This window comes from Rhipicephalus sanguineus, chromosome 1 (genome assembly GCF_013339695.2).
Source record: "Rhipicephalus sanguineus isolate Rsan-2018 chromosome 1, BIME_Rsan_1.4, whole genome shotgun sequence".
Classification (NCBI taxonomy): domain Eukaryota; kingdom Metazoa; phylum Arthropoda; class Arachnida; order Ixodida; family Ixodidae; genus Rhipicephalus; species Rhipicephalus sanguineus.
In genome coordinates, this window is record NC_051176.1 from 280128675 (window position 1) to 280152297 (window position 23623).

A 23623-nucleotide genomic window follows, 5' to 3' on the forward strand; every position below is an offset into this window, starting at 1 on the left:
GACCGCTAGCGTCACCCAACAGCAAAGTGGTCGCAATTCCCGCAATCTATAGGTGTGACAGACTATCCACGCAGGTGGACTTATTTTGCTTAAAAACAAACATGTAGAACTTGAGAGTGTATTTTCCGCTCTTGAAACAGCTTTCGATTGCGTCAAAAAGTAATTTTTGCTGTATTTTTTTATCTCACGCGCCCAAAAAGACGCCTGGCGGCGCTGCCGACGCCGCCGCTTTCGAGTTCGTCTGCTTCAACACCCCGCGCTGGTTGTACCGTTACGCTGCACTGTCGTTAGGATGTATCGCGCGTGCTGCGCTGTGAAGGCATGCATTTATAATCGCTACATCAGTACAGGAGTTTCGTTACATCGTTTGCCTGCAAGACCGTTACAGAAATGTCTATGGCAAGATTGCGGCAGCAGTGCTAAAATAAACGCATAGGCTGCAATCATAGCAAAACGAGTGTTCTGTAATCGTATAATAAGGCTTCATTTAACCGATGGTGCGCTTAAAACGACTGTTACATTCATTGCATTAGTGTTCAGAGAAAAAAAAAAAGAAATCCTACAGAAATGACATGTGCATTCGGTTTTAAGTCTTACCGGCACTACAATCGTCATCGCGTCCACCAACCAGTGTTGTGGGGCGTATTCACACCAATGGAAGAAGACCGAACGCAGATCGAAAAATTCTGTTTAAAAATTTTCTACTCACTTTCCAGAGAAACCGCTGCAAGGTTGGACACTTCAGACGGTATGCTTTCGAATGCGGTACAAAACAGAAAAGCGATGAAGGACGGTAGACAGTCCCTTTAACTCCAGTGGGACATTCTAGCACTAGCCCAATGATGTAGCAGCACCTCAGTATCATTCTGTCACTAGTACTCAAGCACTCAAATTGAAAGGCCATTGTGTGCCATCAGAGAAGCCTGAAATGGTCCATTCTAGGCTAGAATGGACCAAAAAAAGAGAAAGTGATTACCCTGAAGGGTAATCACTTTCTCTTTTTTTGCCACCATGTTACAGTTACAGTTATCTGTGAAATCTGTTACAGTTACAGCAAGCCACCATGTTACAGTTACTGTTAAAGGATTCAACAAGGTAACTTGTTGCAGTTACTGTTCTGGCCAAATGAGTAACATTATTTTTCCAATACTCTAAGAACAGTAATAAAATGTCACAAAAAATATATTTTATTTGGAAGGAAGTTCAGAAGACAAGTGGAAGGGTCAAGTTACATGTGTGTTCAGAACACAACACGAGGCATAACAAAAGAAGGATGTGAACACATGTTAAGAGATATCACTTTTAGCATTATCAGCATTATCAACCTCCTTTTTTTACAGCGAAAGCTGTTATGAGATCACAACAAGGGCCATTTTTGGCGCCGTAGTTGTCCGCCGCCGCCGTCGGTGTCCGTAACCACAAAATATCCAGGATGGAACGAGGTTCGAACCTGGGCCCTCTGCGTGGGAGCCCAGTATTCTACCTCAGAGCCATGCCGGTGCTTGAAACTGCTTTGCAAAAAGGCCCTATACAGGCTTCATGTGTGGGAAGGAACCACATGAACATATGTAATGTAGCGTGGTAGAAGAGTAAAATAACAACCATGCGTCACACAATGCGACTTCTGTAACCAGGCGTCACACAATGCGAATTGCATAACGAGTATGTTGTTGAATGCTTCCAACCCATTACAAGGGGCTCTGCCATAATTCATCGTCATCAGCCACAGCATCAACAAAGTGCACATAATGCCTTACAGGTGTTTAGTGGGTACCACGGTTCTCCGCAGAATGATGAAAAATGGCATAGTGGCTGCTTCCCTACTTCACAAAAATTATGATTTATAGCGTAGTGGGTTCCTCGCAAGTGCAGCACTTCTATTGGTTGCCAAGGGAGCCCATAAGGCTCCCATGATCCATTTCCTCAGGGTCTCAATAAAGTTAATTCCCCCCCCCCCTCTCTCTCTCTTTCTCACGTTACCGTATGTTATAAAGCGTGGTGGGAGAGTTAAAGGACGACCGGGCATCACACAATGCTAATTACATAACTAGTGGGTCGTTTAAAGCTTCCAACCCATTAGAAAGGGCTCAGCCATAATTCTTCGTCATCAACCGTCGCATCAACAAAGTGCACATGCCTTACAGATGGTACCTCCCTTCTCCGCAGAATGACGAATAATGTGGTGGGTGCTTCCCAACTTTAAAAAAATTATGATTTGTGGCGTAGTGGGTACGTTGCTAGTGTACTTGTATTAGTAGCCACATGAGAGTTTATAACGAGCTCTAGAAAAGCCGCTCTTCCAGCTTTCACTGTGACTGTGCTACGCTTTCCACGCAGGCCTGGCATTTTTTTATTATTTGTTACAACTTCATCGTTGGACGTAATCACATCCATTTGAATAACTGTAATGGAGTGATGTTGCCATCACCATCTTAAAAGTTATGGCATTGGAGTTGCAAGTTCCTTGAATGAAAAATTTATGCGATAAAGCTATATAACAAAAGTGACTAGTTGCGGTAATGTGTTACTATTAACTAGGTACTGCCCGAGTCTGGTGCACGTCAACTTAATATGTACGTTTAGTGTCCCCTTTAAAGGGACACTAAAGAGAAAAACAACTTTTATCGTATCAGTAAACTACTGTTTAACAATTCCAAAATTGCCACGGTCGCCATGAGAAGACAAGTGGTAAGCGCGAAAACGTGCAAAAAGAAAATGCGGGTGGCGACACCACCTTGAAATTCCCATACCAAACGCCATGACGTCATAAATTTTGAAAGCTTCTGCTAAGACCTATGTAGTTCCTTATCGGCAAAAATGAAGTACATTGTCCTCCGAGGCGGCCAGAGACTTAACATACCAAGTTTCAGGAAATTTCATTGAGCCAATGTTTCCAAAATACGAAAAATACGTTTTGAAATCTGTGACGTCACGCATGGGGATTTTGGCGCAAAATTTAAAAATGAAACTTTGACCTTGATTTTCTCCTCTATTAACAAACCCATGGTGGTGAAATTAATGATGTTGGAATATTTAGAGTACAATTTATCAATCTAAACTGATTCATTGTTGAACTGTAGTGTCCCTTTGAGGGTATATTGCTATTGTTGCATATACTATTCACATTCACCATTCTTCACCTTGCTTATCTTCATGTTACGAGCTTTCTTTTGTATTAAATATTGTCCCTTAACTGTCTGGCTCAGGGCTGGCAACTGAACATCAGCCAGTGAACAGAAGTGGACTGGAGCGGTTTGATGAGGTTAGCTCATAAAGGGCAGAGTGGGGAAAGAAAAGGGGAAAATATGTAGTATTTACAAACATCTGCCTCATGCTTAGTAAGGCACTCTGTGTTAAAGGTAGCTTGCCTTGCTGCTGATGTGTTGTGCACATTGCTTTTTGTATGACCTTCATTGGTTGAAACCATTGCTTATCACTGCATCTAATCTCTCTCTCCAGTTCAATATTGGTTGCAGCCACGGAAGGCAAAAGCATCCTAATATTTGATCCACTCAACCACAAGCTTATTAGGGAAGTGAAAAATGCACACAGCGACTGCGTCAACTATGCTAGGTAAGTATTGCATGTGATAACGAATGTGCGAGTCCCTTGGAGAAAAAACAAAGGAAAGTGAAACAAAACTTCTTATCAACAGGTTTCTTGACTCCCGAACATTTGCCACCTGTTCTGACGATACCACGGTGGCACTGTGGGATGTACGAAACTTGAAGCGGAAGATACGCTCCCTTGTTGGCCACTCCAATTGGGTCAAGAACATTGAATATGCGTCAGCAGAGGGGCTGCTTGTGACATCTGGCTTTGATGGAAGCATACACACATGGGACATCAATAAGTGAGTCTGTTCATGTAGCTTTGCAGCCTCCACTATATATCCCAGGTTCAAAAGGATCTGTGTAAAGATGTACTATAGTAAAATTAGTCAATGCATTGTGTGATAGTGGCTTCTGTTTCTATTTGAATTGGCAGCCCTTAGTAACTAAGGCTATATAAGTGATAAGTCAAAGCTTCCCTTGCTCTGTTAGTGTTCTGCATGCCTTCCAAAAGCATATTAGTTGCTCAGCTGATCTGTACTGTAGATTTCATACCGCAAGATACTGCAAGTATAGCAGAAGACAAGCTACATTGCTTTCTGGAAACAAATAGCGCAAAAAAACGTGGGACTAGTAGAAGAAAGCAACAGGACAAGCGCATAGTAACAACTGAACCTATTTGTTTCCAGAATGAATTATCAACTCGCCCAACAGTCTATCCTTCTGAGCTACATTGCTTTGTAGGTGCCATGCCATGTGCAGCTGTAGTGGAGGACTGCTAAAAACATAACACTTTCTCGTGACGCTTCTTGATTAAAGTTGTAAAGGGCTGATAAAGCTGGGAAGTTCTGTGACTTCATACTTACAGTACTGCTGTTCTTCTTCGAGGGCATGGCAGTTGGGCAGTAATTCTTCATACAAACAATAAAAAAAAATCAAAGAAGCAAACGCTTACAAGCATAACATACATAATAACAGCATATGAAGATCAGACATTGTGCCGTGGTCCCACCTGGGCTCCAGAAATAGGCATCTCTTCCTGCCCTGTAATCATTATATATCAAGACATATACAGTGCATTTTTGGAATAACTATGGTAGCGCAAGGTAACGGGACACAAGAAGAACATGGAGACACACACACAGCGCTCCTGTGTTCACACATACAGCGTCTCCGTGTTCTTCTTGTGTCCCGTTACCTTGTGCTACCATAGTTATTCAAAAATGCTGTACCAACAAGCCCGCCTTGCAACTTTACTCAATGTACAGTGCAAGTTATACACAGTGTGTATACAGCTAATACAGTATTAAGATCAAACAGAATCGTAATATTGAAGAAAAAAAACATGAAGCTTTACGAGAAATGGCCAAGGACAATCATGATAGCAGAATTATTGTGAGCATGGTATCGTTGATTGTATTCTTTGTATTGGCATACAGTTATTTAATCTTGAACTGTTATTTTATTCAAAGGGGTACTGACACCGATTTTGAAAGGTGAGTTTACTCTGCTTTACAAATGTCCTGTATACAGAGATGGCTCTGCACAAGTGCCATAGGTCGGCAAACTCACTCATGAGTTGACTCACTCAGACTCAGATCGAGCCATGAGTCTGAGTCTGAGTCAGTCCGAGTGAGTAATATTTTGGTGAGCTTGAGTCTGAGTGAGTTCGGTTGAGATAAATTTTAGTGAGTCTGAGTCCGAATGAGTCCGGTTGAGGAAAATTTTGGTGAGTTTGAGTCCGAGTGAGCCCTAAGGACAACATATATTTCTTGAGTGAGTCTGAGCGAGCTCCAATTTTTTTTGCCAACCTATAGGGATAACTACTCAACTTCAGCATTGCTATCAGACTTATGATGGCTCACGTTAATGCTCACTTCTGCTCACAGATACTTCAGCGCACTAGCATTCATACGCCAGCTCAATATTTATTGACCAGAAGCGTGCCTTCACCCCCCTCCCACTCGCAAAAATTTTCGAAGGAAGTTCTTGCTAAAAGTTTCTCATGTGAGTCATATCTTTCAATAAAAATGTCCTTACTGGATTGCAGTCACTGATAACTTGTATGTGAAGGTACGAGATCAAAATGTCTATCGTAGAGCAGCTATTATGCGAGATATTGGCATTTAAGTGCGTTCAGGTTCTGATCAAAAAGAGCTAATTATACGCTAACGGATTCATGAGTCGACTCACTCAGACTCAGATCGAGCCGTGACTCTGAGCCTGAGTGAGTCCGAGTGAGTAATATTTAGGTGAGTCTGAGTCCGAATGAGTCCGGTTGAGGAAAATTTCGGTGAGTCTGAGTCCGAGTGAGCCCTGAGGGCAAAATATATTCCATGAGTGAGTCTGAGTGAGCTCCACATTTTGTGCCGACCTATGGTAAACGCCGATATTTTATTTTGACATTAAAGTCGATTTTTGCATGGCACACCTACTGACATCGACACTATCATGACATCAGGCTACAGTGTCCATTCTGGTGACTTCATGCACCAGTATGGCTCGTTGTGATAACGTCAGGTGCCAAGACATTCAAAATGGCAGCTTGTGCGTCACCAACGGAGCCATGGAGCGGAGTTGCCACGGAAATGCCATGTCAACTTGCGCGAACACATGACGAGAAGCTCATACTGTGTTGTGACCTCAGGGTACAGTAGAAACCAAAACTTGCTTTTAAAAACATACTGTAATTAATTTTTCATACTGCGCTCACACTTACCAGTACATTTTCTAGGCCAGGGGTCTCAAACATGTGGCCCGCTGCTTCAGAAGGAATAATATGTTTGTGACATTGCTATATGGTAAATACTACTCGCATTATTTACTCGCCTATTGTGATTAATAACGCTTTTTTTGGGTAAACTACCGAGACGGGACTGGTCTCAGGCATTTTTTTTTTTTCGTGAGGCACCCTGTGCGGTCACCATGTGTTGAAACATAACCGCGAAACAAAATCTCTATATTTCACAATAGGCATCCAGATTTGAGTCAGTCTGGAGATCAGTATCGATATGGTTCTTGAATCCTGTTGCTAAATCCCCTTCAGGAATGATCCATATATGAGATATCGGAAATGCGTTCGTTCAAATGCCAGCATTAGGTAACATTTTGTTCAATACTCCCCCCCCCCTCCCCTCCTCCGTGCTTCAACCTTCTTCACTGTCCTGGACCTTGCGGGATTAAATTTCATGACTGTGGCCTGCTAGCTGAGACGAGTTTGAGACCTCTGTTCTAGGCTCTCAAGGGCTTCACCTTTCATTTGACATAAGAGAACGACAATAGGAAATTTTCGTGTCAGTACTCCCTTAACCTTTTGCCGTCCGAAACCTTTTCCCATCTTCCGTCCATTCTAATCCGAAACTAAAAGACTCAAAGCTCAAGTAAAAGAAGTTTACTTACTCTTTTACAGATGGTGCATACGGTATTAAGAAAATGCGCTTGTGAATGAACCGCGAAAGAACTCGTCCAATACTGCCCGACCACGGACTACTGTTGTCAAGTTGCATTGCAGGGCCCTACAACGGACTGCAAAGGGTTAATGATGTCTGAATGTACAGTGGCGGTCAAAATATTACAGACCACGGGAGCACGTGGCCGACAGCACCAAGGTGCCTTCTCACGGCTGCTTGCGAAGCTCTAGAGTGTGCACTGCGCACGGACATCCCTGTTTACCTGCCGGCCTGCTTGTTCGCTCGCTTCGAGTGCGCGCCTGCCGGAAAGCCAGAGAAATCGCAAGATGCCACTTTTGCAGTCCCCGCGGAAGCACCGAGCGATGATATCGTGACGAAAATATGTAACTTGTACTCGCAGTTCTCGGTGCGTGCCACACTCTACGCTTTGTTTCCAGACGCTCTGCAGCGTGGAAAATATGCTTTGCGTCAGTTTGTCTCAAATCGACATCTGTCATAAGACTACCCAGCAGCTTCCATTCGTGGAACTCATGCATGCTGCTTTTTTTTTTTTTGTGGTGCTCGGTGCAACTATCCTGCGCCCATTCATATGCGCTATGAAAGAAAAAACTTGGCATCGACCAGTTTGTAGCACGAACCTAGAAGAAAAACCCACATGGGTTAAAAAAATGAAGGAAAATCTTGAAAGCTGACGAAAAATTTGTCCAGGCCAGGATGAAGTTTTCGCCAAGTAGAAAAGTTTTCTTTATGCAAATCGCTCGGGGCTACTGCGGTGACCGCAGAAGTGGCACCTTGTGCTTTCTTTGGCATTCTGGTGCGCGTGCACTTGAAGCAAGCAAACAAAAAGGCCGGCAGGTAAACAAGGATGCGCGTGCAGGTAAACAAGGAGCGCGCTCTAGAGCTTCGCAAGCAGCCGTGAGAAGGCACCTTGGTGCTGCCTGCCACGTGCTCCCGTGGTCTGTAAAATTTTGACCGCCACTGTACAGTCGCGCTCAATATGACTTGCAGCACAGGAGCGCGTGGCCTCATGAGTTCAAAGATTGCACATGGCCTCAACATGTTTTCATTTCAGTAACTAAATGATATTTTATTATTTGGAATCATCCCAGAGTTCGAGAACAGCGTTTAGTTATGGAAATGAGGGCTAGTGGAAGCCATGAGCAGTCTTTGAACTCGTGAGGCCACGCGCTCCCGTGTTGCAAGTCATATTGAGCGCGACTGTATGTATGCTGCTGCCTGGAGAAGTGTTGGCAGTCTTGTGTTACTGTGTAAATGCGTAGTAATGACTGTAATTTCAAGTGATTCCTTTTAAAAGATGCTGATTGAACCAGTGATTTGAGTGAAATGATGCTTTTACCATGAGAAGAGGCTTGATAAACCAGAAATTTTCAAAAAAAAAAAAGATGGTGAGGTTGCCATGAAGTTCTCACACCAGCTCACCACCATATCATAAATTTTGATGGCATGCATTAGAGCCTAGTTAATTGCTTATTGGTAAAAATGGACTGCATCATATTATAAAGGCAATAAAGATTGAATTTGGCAAGTTTGGTGAGCTTTTACTGAGCCGATGAGGCTCAAATGTGGCAAAAAAATGCCTTGGGATTCTTGATATCATGCTAACATGGTAGCACTGGTGTTTTGGCGCAAAATTAAAAAAATTGAACTTTTACCTTCATTTTTAAAGCAGTGTATTATAAAAAAATGTTTTATCAGTATAAACTGCTTCTTTCAGTAACTGATCTGGATCTCCTTCATATATTTAAGACCTTAACACTTACTTGTGCTGTCTGAGATATATCGTTCTTGTCTAGCTTTGCAATTTGAAATTGCTACCTGGATGTACTGCCAAGAGTGTTCATTTATCGAGAAACTTGTTATCTTTACTCAGGTTCTCAGAGAACGGGACAGAGTTCCAGAGGATCTTCTACACTACTGGGCTCATGAGGATGCGGCTTACCCCAGACAACAAGAAGATGGTAATTTGTACAACAGGGGGCTACTTGGTGGTAATTCATGACCTCAACTTGCACACGCTGGCATACGACTTACGTGGGTTTAAGGTATGTACTAACGCACTATCTTTGATTCACATTCAATGATTGTATTGGTAAATGACATCTGCGTGTTCATAGAGACTTCCTGAATTCTAACAGTTAAACCTGGAGCTGCTACCTGAACAGGGACAGGTGCTCACATTTAACAAATCTAAATATGCCAGAAGAAAACAATACTGTGTTCTGGCTTACAGATTGAGTTGTTGCATGCTGTTGGTTGTGTAAATGATGGCTTTCATTTCTGCAGTGTCTAATTGGGGGCTTTTAATGCTGAAATGTTGGTAGAGGAATATTTCTGCTGCCATCTTTTGAATTGTCAGATGACCCTTGGCACCGGCATCAAGCCCAGCAGTAGCAAGAGAGTTGTATTAAAAGGCCCTATTGTTTGCATAGAGTGCAGAAAGTGGTCTAGTTTGTGCTCTTTGTGGACATGAGTAGGTTCAGTGTGCAGAAGTTTCAGCTCACTTCAAACCTCAGTGGCACAGCACTCTGCTGTTAGACTATCGCGAATTGCCGGTGGTCGATTTGAAACCACTAAGCTTTGACCAACATCATTCCGTGACCACTCGGCATGACCAGCGTCATGTGCACTTGGCATCAATAATGTTGCACTGTCAACATAGTCATTGTCACCACTACAAAATTGCACGAGAAAAATCCCAATTGGGATTTATTTTTAAATGCTAATTAATAAATGCAATAACTTTTGTGTATAAGGTGCAGTAACTTTTGCAATATTTATGAGCTTATATAAATTGCAATGCTGTAGCCGGAAAAAATTTATTTCAATATCTCCAGGGCCATGAGATAGGCTACTTGGGCTTGTTGTGGCCTCTTTAAAGCCAGTAAGCAACGCTACGGTCCAAAACTTGTGATGAAGAGATAACTACGCAATTGTATGATCAGAACATGTTGCCACAAGAATTTTAGAAATAGATGGTGTAATAATGAAGTTAAGCAGATAAAACCACCATTTCAGCTGGTTTCAGTTTCTCACTCAGCCTCACCACTCTTCTCTATCACTCAGAGGAGTAATCGTAGCCTGTTGTTGTGACTATGCCCACTTCGGCCATGTAACACAACGTCAGCGATTACATCAGCAGCACGCAGCCAACGACGGAACAAGGCTTTTTGTACGTGTTGCTCATGCCAGAGCAGCGTGGTGAGGAAGTCCGGTGCGAGGGGTGCAAGGCACTGGCGAGGTAAACAAATATGTGACATTTGTGACAACTGCGTGACCAAAACCACATCAGTTCTATAACATTGCCAATAGGCAACGCTACGTCACTATGCGGGCGAAGAGGACTGGACAGGCGCTAGAGAGGAACGCGGGAACTGTTTTTCTAAATGGAGTGTCTGCTCGGCACGCAGCATTGTGATTTTTGGAAAATGCGATTGCTCTGGCCTACCATACAAACGAGTGAGCTTATTTGGGAGGTGTAAAAGGAAAGTTGGAGCCTCATTACTGGCCCTTTAAGGTCTCATATTGTTGCACGATACAAAGAAAGAGACAGATGCAGAGATGGAGAAACATACCTTCAGGATACATAGATAGGATAGTTTGCTGTCACAAAAATTTAAACAAAACGATCAAGGTAAATATGCTCTCAGCTGTCAAAGCGTATTCTTGAGTATTCTCACGGTGATGGAGGCACGCAGATGGTTAGTGTCGTTACTTATTTGTGGAATGAACGAGGGGCAGTGCTGATTTGTTTGATGAGGTCGAATGGATACCTTATTGTGATGGTTGGTTTGGGAGCTTATACTGGGGTTATCTACTTTAATGAAAACAAACTTAATAAAGACCTGGGCTAGGTATCACAGTTCTCTTACATCAGCTGGATTACTGAAGAGGTGGGTAGACATCGCATCTAAGACAAAATGTTAAGTGGTGTTATCCAATTCACAAAATACACTGAATTATTTTGTAAATATTTACGTTAGAGTGCCTGTCCAAGTCGCAGAATCAGCTGTCTCGGTGTCTTGGCTGGCCCATTGTTAGATTTAGGAGCATTTTAAAGAAACCCAGATGGCCAAAATGAATCCAAAATTCCTGACTTGGCATGCCTCATAATCGTGTCATGATTTTGGCATGAAGAACCCCAGAATGTAATTTAATCAGTCACAAAATTGAAGCGGGTACCAGTGAAGTAATATGCATTTAGCGGAAGTTTGTCACTGAACCAGTTTGAAGAATTATGTCTTATGTCTGAGAAATTTGTTACAAAATGCATTGATGTTCTATGTAACCCTTATCATATGCCATTTTCCACACTGGTGAAGAAAGTTAGCTGGAACATCAGTGCACTTCCCCACAGATATTGAAGACAGTTTTTTAAACTAGTGCTATGGGCAGGGTATCTGACAAACGATAATTTATTCACTGCGGCTTAGGTTCTGTTATACAGGTGCTATGTGTGCTGTAAAGTGGTTAATTACAAAATAGTGAAATTTTGTTATCTGATATGTCACTCTACAATTTGTCTTTTATATAGCATCTGCCTGTTAAGGTGTGTCACCACTGTCAAAAGCAGACTTTTTAAAAGAAAAGTCGTTTTCTTATTTTCTACATTTCTGAGGACCCTGTTTATTCAAGAATAGTATTTAGCAAAAAGAATTATGTTATCTTAACTCGGTAAAAAATTTGGAGCGCATTTCCAGCCTTTCCTGCATGCAACTGTAAGTGAAACTGAAAGCTCCTGATTCATAATGTGTGCCTACTCATCATAGCTGTCACTACAGATTCATATAATGTCTGGTGTTCTTGAATTCAGTGAAAATCTTCACTTTGTAGTCATTTTTGCTATCACCTTCAGTTTAGACAGCAGCATGTACTGTGGCACTGTTTTTGGATAGAACGGTTTTCAGATATAACCGACCTTTATTGCTGGATTATAATAGTTCTTTAAAATGGCTCTTGACTATAGTATTGTATGTACACAAAAAGGGAAATCTGGGCTAGTTGGTGAAGGTTCATTTTTAACAGCTTACAGCGCTAAACGGCCCGGACGAGGACGAAGTTCAAAGAAAGTAATGACACGAGTGCTCGTGACGTTACTGTCTTTGAACTTCGTCTTTGTCTGTTTAGAAGTAAGCTGTTTAAAATATTGTATGTGCATTAACGAATGTAGTGTATCAGGGGCCTTTTGTGCCTGTGCTGGCATCGTACTGGCAATATTACATCTGCGTTATCATAGGGACAATTTTTTCTGTGATGATGCGCAGTGTCTTGCCAAGTTCTTTCTGCCCAGAAGAATTGGCTTCCATCAGCGCTGGGCAAAGATACTTTGAAATTGTATCGCGATATGATACAAGATACCCAGGCAAGAAGTATTTGAGATACAGATACAAGATACTTGCGGAACAATTGTATCCGATACGATACTTCCGAATTGTATCTTAAGATACTTCGATACATTTGCAAATTTGCTCTTATATATTCATATAATGAAGCTTGAAACGCTTATGAACAAAAATCTGTACTCGGAATCTTCTTAACTGCGACCAACTTTGTTTATTTTGAGAAAATATCTGTTTCTGTCCCCAGATTTCTGTCTTACTTGCTCAAGACATATTAGTTTCATTCCGAAACAATTCAGCTTAACATGAGAGCGCTGCGTTTGTCAATGGTTCTTGTTTGACACTTCTGTAATTAATGGGTGCCGCTTCTCTACTTGCTGACCAGCTATCTGAATACAAGAACGTCAGTAAGAAGCCTCGCACGATGGCGCAAATACCGCGTGGCTGTTCTACCTGTCCGTAAGCGTATTACCGTTTTCGCAACACCGGATTACCCGAAATCACATGCCCGAAATGCAGCAACGTACGCTGGTAGCGACATTTTTCGGTGACTCATCATCTTTACATTGAAGGCTTAAAACTGCAATGATTTTTATATTCTACTTATCTGCTGGCGTAAAGCGTTCGTTAGCAACATGTTCACTAACGTGAAATCTTTCGAAATTTCTTCTTCGAGAGAACTAGTGCCGTCGAGAATTGTCTCAGGCGTATTGTAGTGGCATGAGTCGTTGCAGGATGCCACTGCTATTCACACTATTGCCACTTATAGCTCCGACTATCTCGTGATTTGCAACAGCGAAAAACTTTACGGTGACCTAAAAAAAGGAAACCAATATATCTTAGTCAAATAGCAGGGCAGTTCCGTATCAATCACAGTGAATACGTTTACAGGTTGTTTCACGCAACTAGAACCAAATATCTAAAAAAAGTGGTTAACCTCGACTGAATGAATCCAATGGAGTATGTCATGTAGTGCTCATTATAATAGGTTTTATGTTGCGCTTAATTGATTAACTGAGGTCGATTATGTAGCATTTTTAATATTCATTTATGACGAAGTGGGTGCCAATCACGTCGTAGAAAGACATTAAGACGGCCGGTCCAATTTGTGGTGGCGACGTACATGCTGCGTGGTGATTTTTTTCGATTTTAAAAGAAAGTGCATGAAATATCAAATGAAACCACGTGAATGCGCCGCTCGTGCGCTACCGTACTGCAGCGCTTTCAAACGTGCTTCAAGCGAAACAACCGGCGCACGAAATGTCAGCATATCGAGGACGACGGCGTTTCCTTGCCGTGTGAGGTCGTCAGAAATTTGGACGCACTGTGAAGCCGATGCATAAAGCCGTGGCCGGTCATTTCGCCGTGGTACACGCGCCGGTTGCTTCGCTCGAAGCGCGTTTGAGAGCGCTGCAGTACTGCAGCGCACGAGGGCAGTCACATGGTCCTGTTTCGCGGGCTTTCTTTAAAAGGCGATGCAAACGAAGGACATCAAAATAGCACTCATGCTGACAATCGAATTATGATGAAAATAACCCCTCGAATAACTGAGCAGCAAGAACAAAGATACAGTACGCCAAGATATGTTATGTTACCTAACGGCTTGTTCTACGGCATCTAGCATAGCACCGGTGGAGCGACAGTTTTTGGAATCTCATTTGCATATAAGTCAATCTCATCTTATGTAAGTCAAGCTTACATCCCCGATATCTTTTAAATCGCTGTCGTGTGAAAGCCGCGAGACGCCAAGAAACCCCATTCTTGCATTCTCCAGACTTCATAACGAAGCACCACGCGAGGGAAACTTCGATAACGGCACTGTAGGAGCATCAGAATTTTCGTGAAAGGTGCCGAACGTGTTGGAGTACGTAGAACAGTGCAGTGTATACGAGGAAGTGTCATGGCACCGACACAAGTAAAAAGAAAGAAAAAATACCGAGAAAGAAGTTCGACTGCGCGTAGACGTTCGCGGGCGTGTTTTTGTCGAGATCGCGCGAGCGTCACCACGTGACTGTGCTCCACCAATAGGGACGCGCAAACCTCATCGCCTGCCCTCGCTAGAGAACTCTGGCAGATATATAAAAGAATGTCACTGTCGCTAGTTTTATTCAAGTAGCTTAGTAGCAGCAGTATCAGCTTGAGAAACGTAGTTCAGCCACCATTAATTGTTTCGCTCGGTGTTGTTTCTATTGCAGTATCTTGTATCTTAAGATACACGATACATTATTGAATGTATCGGAAATACAGATACAGATACTCGTCTTGCGAGACGTATCGCGATACAGATACAAGATACCCAAGGAGTATCTAAGATAGTATCTAAGATACATGTATCTTCGATACTGCCCAGCACTGGCTTCAGTCATCGAAATGACATCGTCTATGCTTGCAGGCTATACCTTGCTGCTAGCTGTGATCTTATTACCTAGAAAAACCTTAATTGGAGGCCGTGGAAGTGTTGTGTAGACCTAATGTATTGCTGGTGTTAATAATCTGCTGCATGCAGCCGTGTAAAAGCTGCTCTCATGTAAGAGCCATGCACTCAACTTGGCATCTGGAAGAAGAAAAATATATTGCTAAAATATTGAACAAAATACCTTCACTCCTTTTGTCTTTTGAGTGCATGGTGTGTGGAGTCTATGGGACCTTGTAAAAGAAAGCCACAGGCATATCTACAAATGCAATGGCTGGCATGGATGACAACTGCATCCACAACCTGTGTTGCTAGAGAGTCTCGACAGTGGCAACAGTGCCTTTTGTGACTTCCATTGCCCTTTTGGGGTGATTTGTGCCATTGACCGAGCAAGCTCCCCCCCTCCCTACCGCCATTTTATTTCCAATCTGTTCTCCGCTACAGAATCCTGCAGTAGAGGTTCCTAGGAACCCATGTTCTGAGAGTCTTTAGATAAGTGCACAATTTCTTAGTACTTTCACAGTTTGGTGCGTCGGGGTTGCATTCTGAGTTGTCACAGATTGTCGGAACATTTGAGGAACGTCTTTCCCTCTTGTCATAACACATGAAATTTCACACGAGGATTCCCCCCAGGTCAGTAAAAGCAGTAAATGCATCAGTACTTAATAAAGTATTTTATTAGAAGCACAGGTGTGCATTCTTCTTTGAGGCTATTCCGCTGTCATCTTGAATTTTGGTCCGCGATTGAGCAAGAGTCCCTTCTCCAAATCTTGTCTGATTATCTTTCATTGCAGGAAGGGGGGGGGGGCTTGCTCGGGATTTTATGGTAGATAGACTCTAGCAGCTGCCTGCATTACATGCATGAACAAATGCACAATGAAAGCAACAGTATTTGCTTTTTCTGCACAAAGTTATCGTGGGGATTACATACATCCAGAAGGGTTTAATTGTAATGACCTGCATCCTTGTAAGGGTGGTTCTTCGTCATGACCACGCCCAGCCTTTACACAAATGTATATAATGTGTTGTTTCCTAGGGGTCATTATTTTCTGTCCTGAAAGTGTGTAAGCCTTGTTTTGCTGCTTGAAGGCAAACAAATGTATGTTTTGTATGTGAATTCACTTGTTGGCACCTCACTGTGTTGGTTGCTTCGTTACAAAGTGACTGCAAGCTTGTGCTATTGGAGCACGTCCGAGACATCCAAAACACTTACTAGAACTTTCTGGACAGGTATGGCAGGAAGTATGCACATCTATCTGTACAGAAGAATACATCAAGCCTGTCTTGAATTTCTGGGTTATCCCTATGAGAGAATGTTTATGCTGCTGAGCAGGTTCACATGCTTGACTATGAATTTGTCAGCACGTTACTGAAGTAAAAAACTGGCATATTTTGCAGTGTTCTGGCAAATTAATTGTCAGTCCTCACAGATTGAAACGCGACAATGTAGGGCATCATACGTTGTTTCCACAGTGTGCTGCCCATGTCCCATAGACGTAATATTAACTTGGACACTTAAAACAGAGCCAACACAGGGGCGGATCCAGGTGCCAACTTTGGGGGGGGGGGGGGAGGGGGCGGTTCTTTCATCTGACTGGGGGGGGGGGGGTAGCTAGGTAGGGATGAGGAGACAGACAGGCATTCCAGGCAAGGGGGGGGGGGCTGACACAGGCTTTGGGGGGGTGGGCGATCGCCCCTACCGCCCCCCCTCTGGATCCGCCACTGAGCCAACATCACCTTTACCGGCTGTTACACTTAGTTTTTTGGTGTCGAGTATCAGTCCCTGAGCACTCTACTAGCAAATGAGCCTGCTCAGTAGCATGTACTCCCTTTCTCAAGGAATAACTGATTAGTTTGAGAAATGCTTAGTGTATTCTTCTGCTCAGATTGACGGTAGAGTATACTACCTATTAGGCTTATCCAGAAAGTTTTCAAGTCTGTTATCTATCTGAAAGGCTTCTGTAGCATTGGTTAAACTCTACGGAATCATGAAGAGAAAGCCAAAGCACAAGCTAATGCATACATAAAACTTGATTACTCTTGCTCAAAAGCCAATGCATAATTTGCAAACGCTGTTTTGGATGCGATGCTTCACTTCAATGTTCACTGTAGCTGTTGCATGGTGTATACATAGTTCCAGTAGGTGTAATACCATCCATTGTCTTCTGGCATGCAGCTTCCAAAGATGTACCGTTGGCGAGCTTCTGAGAAAGCGGCGTACCACGTGGGGGACTGCAGTGGGCATCACTTCACTGCACGCCGCAATAGGGTTGAGCTCATCTGTGACTTCCCGAGTGAGAATGATGCGGAGATCATCTCCTCCCTCCAGGTTCATCCACATGGGTGGTGTGTGTTGTCTCGCAACACAAGCAGGAATGAGAAATCAGAGGTGGGTGCCTTGAAGAAACATGCTTTATTGTGGTAGAGATGAACACCGAAGCAAAGGACATGGACGATGACTTGAATGGTAACACCCTTAATGTAACACAACACACCGATTTGAGACACACAGAATGCAGTGACTAATTGACTTGAAAAGGTCACTACAGTCAGTTACCCTAGGGGCAACCAGTTGACAAAGAAGCCTATCATAAAATCCTATAGCATTGCGGAACTGTCAGTTTTGCAGGCCGAATTTTTCTTAATATGATCTGCTTCCTTTCAGTTTCAACTTGCCTGCTGTGTTGAGAAGGGAAAAAGTACTACCGCTTTTGCTTTGGCCCTGTTATTTATGGCTTCTTAACCCTTTGAGGGTCGAATTTTTTCGCGAAATCCAGTCCAAAAATGTGTAATTTTTTTATTGCTGAAATAAATTCTTCAGACGATTTTATTTAAGAAAAAAATTGTCTAAAATTTTTTTTCGTGACCGTAAAATGACAAAAAAAATCATTTTTTTGTTACATACACATGGTTTATTCGGAGTAAAATCAAGCAAAATCCTGAAAAAAAAAGTTTAACAGTTTTTTATAAATAAAAATTATGCATTGTACTAAACGTAGCTAACAGACATACAAAAATAAGCGCACCAGAGTACTTTTCCGGTTAAAAATGTTCGTGCTCTAACACAAAACTTTTCAGCGTGTGATAGTCATTGAAGCATGGCTCGCCGCGCACGCTTTTGAGATGTCGCTCCGTGATCGTCGTCGGAGTCTAAACTCGTCAAAAATCCTCGTCTGACACACTGAAATCCAATTAATAAGATTCTGATTCGGCACTTGGGGAATAGTCCGCATCGGAAGAATCGCTGCTCGATTCACCGGCAGCAGAGCAACCGGCGCGCGCTTCCATAGCGTAAGCGAACTGCGTCAGTGAGCGCACGCAAGAAAACTCTATGGTTGTGGGCCCATCCGGAAAGCAAAACGAGTGAAAAATCTGCAGTAATCCTTCGCCTTATCGCCAACAAGACGTAGTTAGCTTTTCCGAGACCCCGAAACAGGAAACGGAATCACGGCGGCGTAGTTTGTGTAATTTAGCGCCGCACGGAAACAGATGTAATCGCGCCCCGGGAGGCAACAAACGAGAGAGTAACAAGTGGTCACCCTTTGAGAGATTAGAAACCAAACAGCCATCAGCTTTGCGGGTGCAAGAAGCGAAAACCACCCGAAGGACGAAATCGAAACCAGCCGCACCGCGTGCGCGCGTTCCGATGCGCAACTCAACGCCGCCGCGCCGCTTTGGAAAGCAAAAAAAAAAAAGAAAGAAGGAGAGACATTGGCGCATTAAAAAAAAAATTCCACGTATTCCCGAAGCGTGGCAGCACATTCTAAGTAAGAGAAATGATCGAAGAAGGCGCGCGTTTCAAACCAACCACTCCGCGGGCGCGCTCGGTTGCGCAAGCGATAGCCGGCGCGCCGTTTTGCGAAGCATAAAAAAAAGCAACAACGGAGAGACATCGGCGCATGAAAAAAATTCCACGTATTCCCGAAGCGTGGCAGCACATGCAAAGCGAGAGAAATGATCGAAAAAGGCGCGCACTTTAAATCAGCTGCACCGCGAACGCGCTCGGATGGGCAAGCGATAGCCGGCGCGCCGTTTTGGGAAGTAAAATAAAAATACAACGCAGAGACATTGGCGCACGAAAAAAATTCCACGTATTCCCGAAGTGTGGAAGCACAGGCCAAGCGACAAAAATGATCGAAAAAGGCGCGCGTTTTAAAAATAAACGCTATGCCGTACATGTACGACGAAAACCCTTTGGTACCAGGAAGCGTCTGCCGTACATGTACGGCGAAAACCCTCAAGGGGTTAACCCTTTGCGGTCCGTTGTCGGGCAGCGCCCGACAACGCAACACGGCCGTAGCGGTCTGCTGTCGGGCCCCGCCCGACAAGGGTGTTCGTGGTTTAAATTTTGCTGTTTTCTCACCGCGAGTCGCGCGCATTTTTTGTATACATGAAGGGCCATCTCTTGAGGAATAAGTGAGCTTTGTTTGTTGAGGTTTTACTTTTTTGACACTAGGGTGCAGCACTATGATCAGCACGGGGCCTAGAGCGTACGCACTCGCGCGCGCGGTTCGCTGAGAAGCATGGCCACGTTTTCACCGCGTGCGTTTTACGGCGGTGCTTTTAGCGAAAGCGAGGATGACTTTAGTGAGGAAGAGAATTACGTGCCTCCACCAGACAGTGATGACAGTGATTCGACAGAAGTGAGTGACGAAGACGACGACGGCGGCGGTGGAAACCTGCAGTAATAACCCTGGCCTGCACACAGGGGAATGCTTTGAGCGGTATCATACGTTGCCCAAATATCACTAAAAGAGTTGCCTGCAGAATGCAGGAGCAAAAATAAATATCCTGTGCGTTTCTCTTCCACAGCTTGTGTTTTTATTCGCGGCGCCAGAAACTGGCGAAATAGTTTCGGACCGCTAGAGCCGGAAAGTGGGTAAAGGTTTTGGACCGCAAAGGGTTAAGGAAAAATTAAATGTTGTCTTCCCGAATTAAGCTGAGTGCTAAAAAGTTAGTCCATGTAGGTTTCTTGATAATCAATCTTTAAACTTGCAGTAAAAAAAATCCACGCAGAATCTTCTTTGGCAGTTGTCTAAGTGATGTGTGAGCAGCAGAGTATTATTGTAGGTTGCAGCCTTCCCTAGAGCGTTGTTTTCAGGTGGCATTCGCAAAGTGTCTTTCATCATTTTTCTAGCATTCGTCAGTGTCTGAAACAGCCCCACAGAAGGCACATCCTGTGACCAGTGAAATGCAAGTTTGACATTACATTTCTGCAGTCAAAATTTTCCTGATGTGTACAGTTTTCTATGTCAGCTTTACATTTTGTCCTAGAGAGGGCTTTTATTCTACTGCTATGAAATTCAACGAAGCCTTTATAAAAAATTTTATTTTTCATTTATTTTGTGCCGTGTGCACAACGCATTCACGTGGTTCAGATATATTCACATTCTGCAGACGTGTGTCATCAGCCCAGTGGCACTCGCCTTTGGAGCGTTAGGGCCTGGGTTTGAAACCAGGAAATTTATTTTGTTTTATACATTAGTTGTTTTTTTTATAAAGGGATGAATGCACAGAGGGATGACAGGGGGATGGATGGACGGATACACACAATTTTCTTGTTCAAGTGACATAGAAATGCTTACGCATTTAAAACTTGCGGCGATTGAGGTGCATCCATGGCCTTTGCATGGACGTTCATTGTTTCTGCTGCCCTCTTACCTCTCCTGTTTGACCTGCAACGGCACGTGGTAGATGGTGAGGGCAAAGCCACCATTCATGGGGTGGCTCTCGACAGTAGCACTGCGCGTGGTCTCGGTGGCAGCGGGATCTGGGGTGACCAGGAGTGCATGGACGCGGGATATTCTCTCTCTCTCCCCAGACAGCACAAGATAACAGGTTTCCTTCCTGTTCAACGGCCCCTTCTGGCATCATTTGGGCCATGCTTGCCTATGGCGACCGTGTAGCTTGTGTTAATCCGGCTATGAATGTCAAGCTGAAGAGCAGTGCTTGGCGATCGTGTGTGGGCTGCATTTATCAGAGGCCCATGCGTACGGAGATTTGCCCTAACTCTTGCGAACAGGTCCATTGGTCATCGCTAGAGTTGGGAGCACAGCCGCAAGGGACTTTTCCTTTAGTGGCGTGTCGCTGCGGGCCATTGCTCACTGCGACATGCTAGCAGTGCCCCTTGTGTGTTTCGCCGGGCGTGGAAGCCTCCTTGCTTCCCTGCCGTCGTCGGGTGTTGTATAGTGCTGGGGTGCCACCAAAAGCAAATAAACGTTTAGTTTGTCTGGAGAGAGAACTTCTTTGTGTTTTGCTGTGCAGCGCATGACGCCTTTGCAGGCCGAGTGCATATGCGCAGTGGTGTGCTAGACACAAGGTGACGTCCGACATGGCCCTGTAGCTCGATAAGCCTCAACCCCCGGTGGTCTCTACTCCTTTGATTAATGAGGCTACCATAGACGTAACACATTATATGTCGCTTGTATAATTGGTTAGTGCTTCTTGTGGTGTAAGAGACATGAAAGCAAGCAAAGAAACTGCACAGGAAAGAATGTCACCTACTCAAAGGACAGATGCATTGATAACAAACCAAATAGCAGTGAACTTTGAGTTGTCAAAAATTACATCCGTATTTCGAGAAACATATGAAGAATGGGCTTTAATTTGGTGATTAGGTCGATTGATGGATCACTGATACAAATGTCTTTCCTCATTGCGATATAATATGTGTCCATTTACGAGCTAAAGAATCTTTGCTTTTGCTGAGTATTGAGATACACCCAGTGATTCCACTCCTGCGCCAACTGCGCCAAAGTGCGCCAAATTGTATTTACTGCGCCATCCTGATAATATCGACGAAAATTGCGCCAAACTGCTCCAAAATCTCGGGTTTGGGGGCGTCTATCACCGGCAATCGCACGGCCGGCAGCGTCAGAACATGTGCAGCTTGATCTTGGGGCTGCCAAAGTCGCAATCATGGACCAAGAATTATTCCGCTGAATAAATAGCGCTCGCGTGCGCTATTTATTCACGATGCCATGCACGGTGCCGATGCAGCTTCTGTTCTGCAAGTCGGCTCGACAGCAAAACGCGCTCTCCGCAGAGGCTCGTGACGTCTAGGCCTCTCGGTAGCGAGAAAGTGCGACGGCGATTCATCGGCGGACGTCGTCTGTTCTATAGAAACGCTGCTGATAGCTCGTTTCAAGCGTCGCACGGCACGTAAGGAAAACAAAATAACTACATGTGTGCTGCTAAAATGTCTGTCACTTCTGTTTCCGGACATCGCGGAATGAAATCTGGGATCGCTAGCAGTATATATATGGAACAATATCAAATTTTCCTTGCTTCGCGTTTATGGAAGAGCACGCGAACGGTGGAAACGCGTTCACACTTTTCCTCAGATATACTTTATCCATGGATCTTCATTCGGAAGAGCTTTTTCGTAATTGCTTATACCAGCACGTCGGAGTTTAATCACTCTGCGGTAAATACCCCCTAAAAGGCCCTGCCCTTTCGAGCTCACGTGCTAGGGTTCCAATTCGAATTTTTCGCTTGCTTTTTAAAAATGTCATCTCATTAATAAAAAGCATATATCCTGGTCGGAGCAGCCGCAAATACGCAGCTGTCAGTAGCGGGCCCGTCGCTGACGGCCCATAGTGAAGCGGCTACCCCATGTTACACGTCCGCCCCTCGCTTTCGGGGGTCAATAGCTGACGGGTAAAAAAACTCAGTTTCGCTTAAGGGCGAAGCAATGAATGCGATACCAACAAATTGTATTGTTAAACGAAGTAAGGCTAGCAGCTAACTCTTTTGGATTCGATCTCGCGTAACTCAACAAAGCACTAGTGGGAATATGGCCGCTCCAGGAACCGAAGCGTTTTCTTGCTCTGAGTTCTCTAAACACGAAGTAAGTGTTGAGAGCACAGCAAGTTTACCGAGCCATCTCCTGATGCCTCGAGATGGCGTGCGCGCAAGCGACTGCGCCCTTCGAACGATGCGGTCCCCCCCCCCCCCCCGCTCCCCTGGCGTCCTTTCATGCTCCTTACGAAAGACGGGCGGGGCGTTTCCTTTCTGTTTGATGAGCAATCGACGGCAGGCCCGCACGCGGGAAGATGTTATCTCATGCGCTGTCCGTGCGACGGAGACAGACAGCCGGCTAGCTTAATATCCGCTTCAGCCGTGTTCGTCGCCAGCGCTCGCGAGCTTTTACCCGCGGCTAGAATGCGCGTGGTGATGTTATTAATTTGGTCTTTATACAGAAAATTACGGCAATGGCGATGGAAAAAATCTGCAGAGAGCGTCCATATAATTGTTATCACAATAAACATTTAAAAGAAGTTGAGGAGCCATTTCACTCTGTGAAGTGGATGATAAGCGAAGCTGTTTCGCGCATGGCAAGGAGGTGACATGGTGTAGGACAGTTTGGTATGTAAGGCCAGGTTGTTAACGTTCAATACGCAATATTAATGCAAAAGCATCAGATGCTTTATCAAACACGAAAATTGACCGTCGGCGGCGTCAATCAATTGATGCAAAAAATAATCATGTGATGGCGTCATCATCACGTCATAGATCGTCAAAACTTGTGACGTCATAATGGCGTCATATATCGTGATGTCACGTGATGACGCCATCACGACATCGTCGCTTTACACTGCTTCCGCAATCGGTGCGCCGATCATGGAGCTAGCGCAAAACCAGGTGAGGTGCAGATAGCTTGCAGAGAAGGAGGGGGAGGATCAACCCGTTGATCGAGAAGAAAAAGAACCTGGCTTTCACCTTGGAGTTTTCTTAGGGGAATGCATTAGGGACAGTGTGGCTCTTTGGCATTGAGGCACTGCTGTACATCACGGCGTTTGTCTACAATGTCTGCTGATAACCACATAGATGTATTTAGAGTGTTATTTCATAAAGTGCAATTTTATTGATCTGGTATTCTGTTTATTTGCT

At 44.1% G+C, this 23623-nt stretch overlaps 2 protein-coding genes across 4 annotated transcripts in view; both read left to right on the forward strand.

Annotated features, from left to right (window-relative positions):
- Nucleotides 1-23623, forward strand: part of LOC119379094 (60S ribosomal protein L26) — a 197870-nt gene that overhangs the window by 154252 nt on the left and 19995 nt on the right. The window lies entirely within an intron of this gene.
- Nucleotides 1-23623, forward strand: part of LOC119379091 (DDB1- and CUL4-associated factor 10) — a 31973-nt gene that overhangs the window by 4033 nt on the left and 4317 nt on the right. For all 3 annotated transcript variants that reach the window (XM_037648263.2, XM_049411865.1, XM_049411864.1), the window contains exons 3-6: nucleotides 3460-3573; nucleotides 3656-3853; nucleotides 8853-9024; nucleotides 16908-17120. In XM_037648263.2, coding sequence (XP_037504191.1) covers nucleotides 3460-3573; nucleotides 3656-3853; nucleotides 8853-9024; nucleotides 16908-17120 — 697 coding nt within the window. The remainder of the gene's footprint in view (nucleotides 1-3459; nucleotides 3574-3655; nucleotides 3854-8852; nucleotides 9025-16907; nucleotides 17121-23623) is intronic.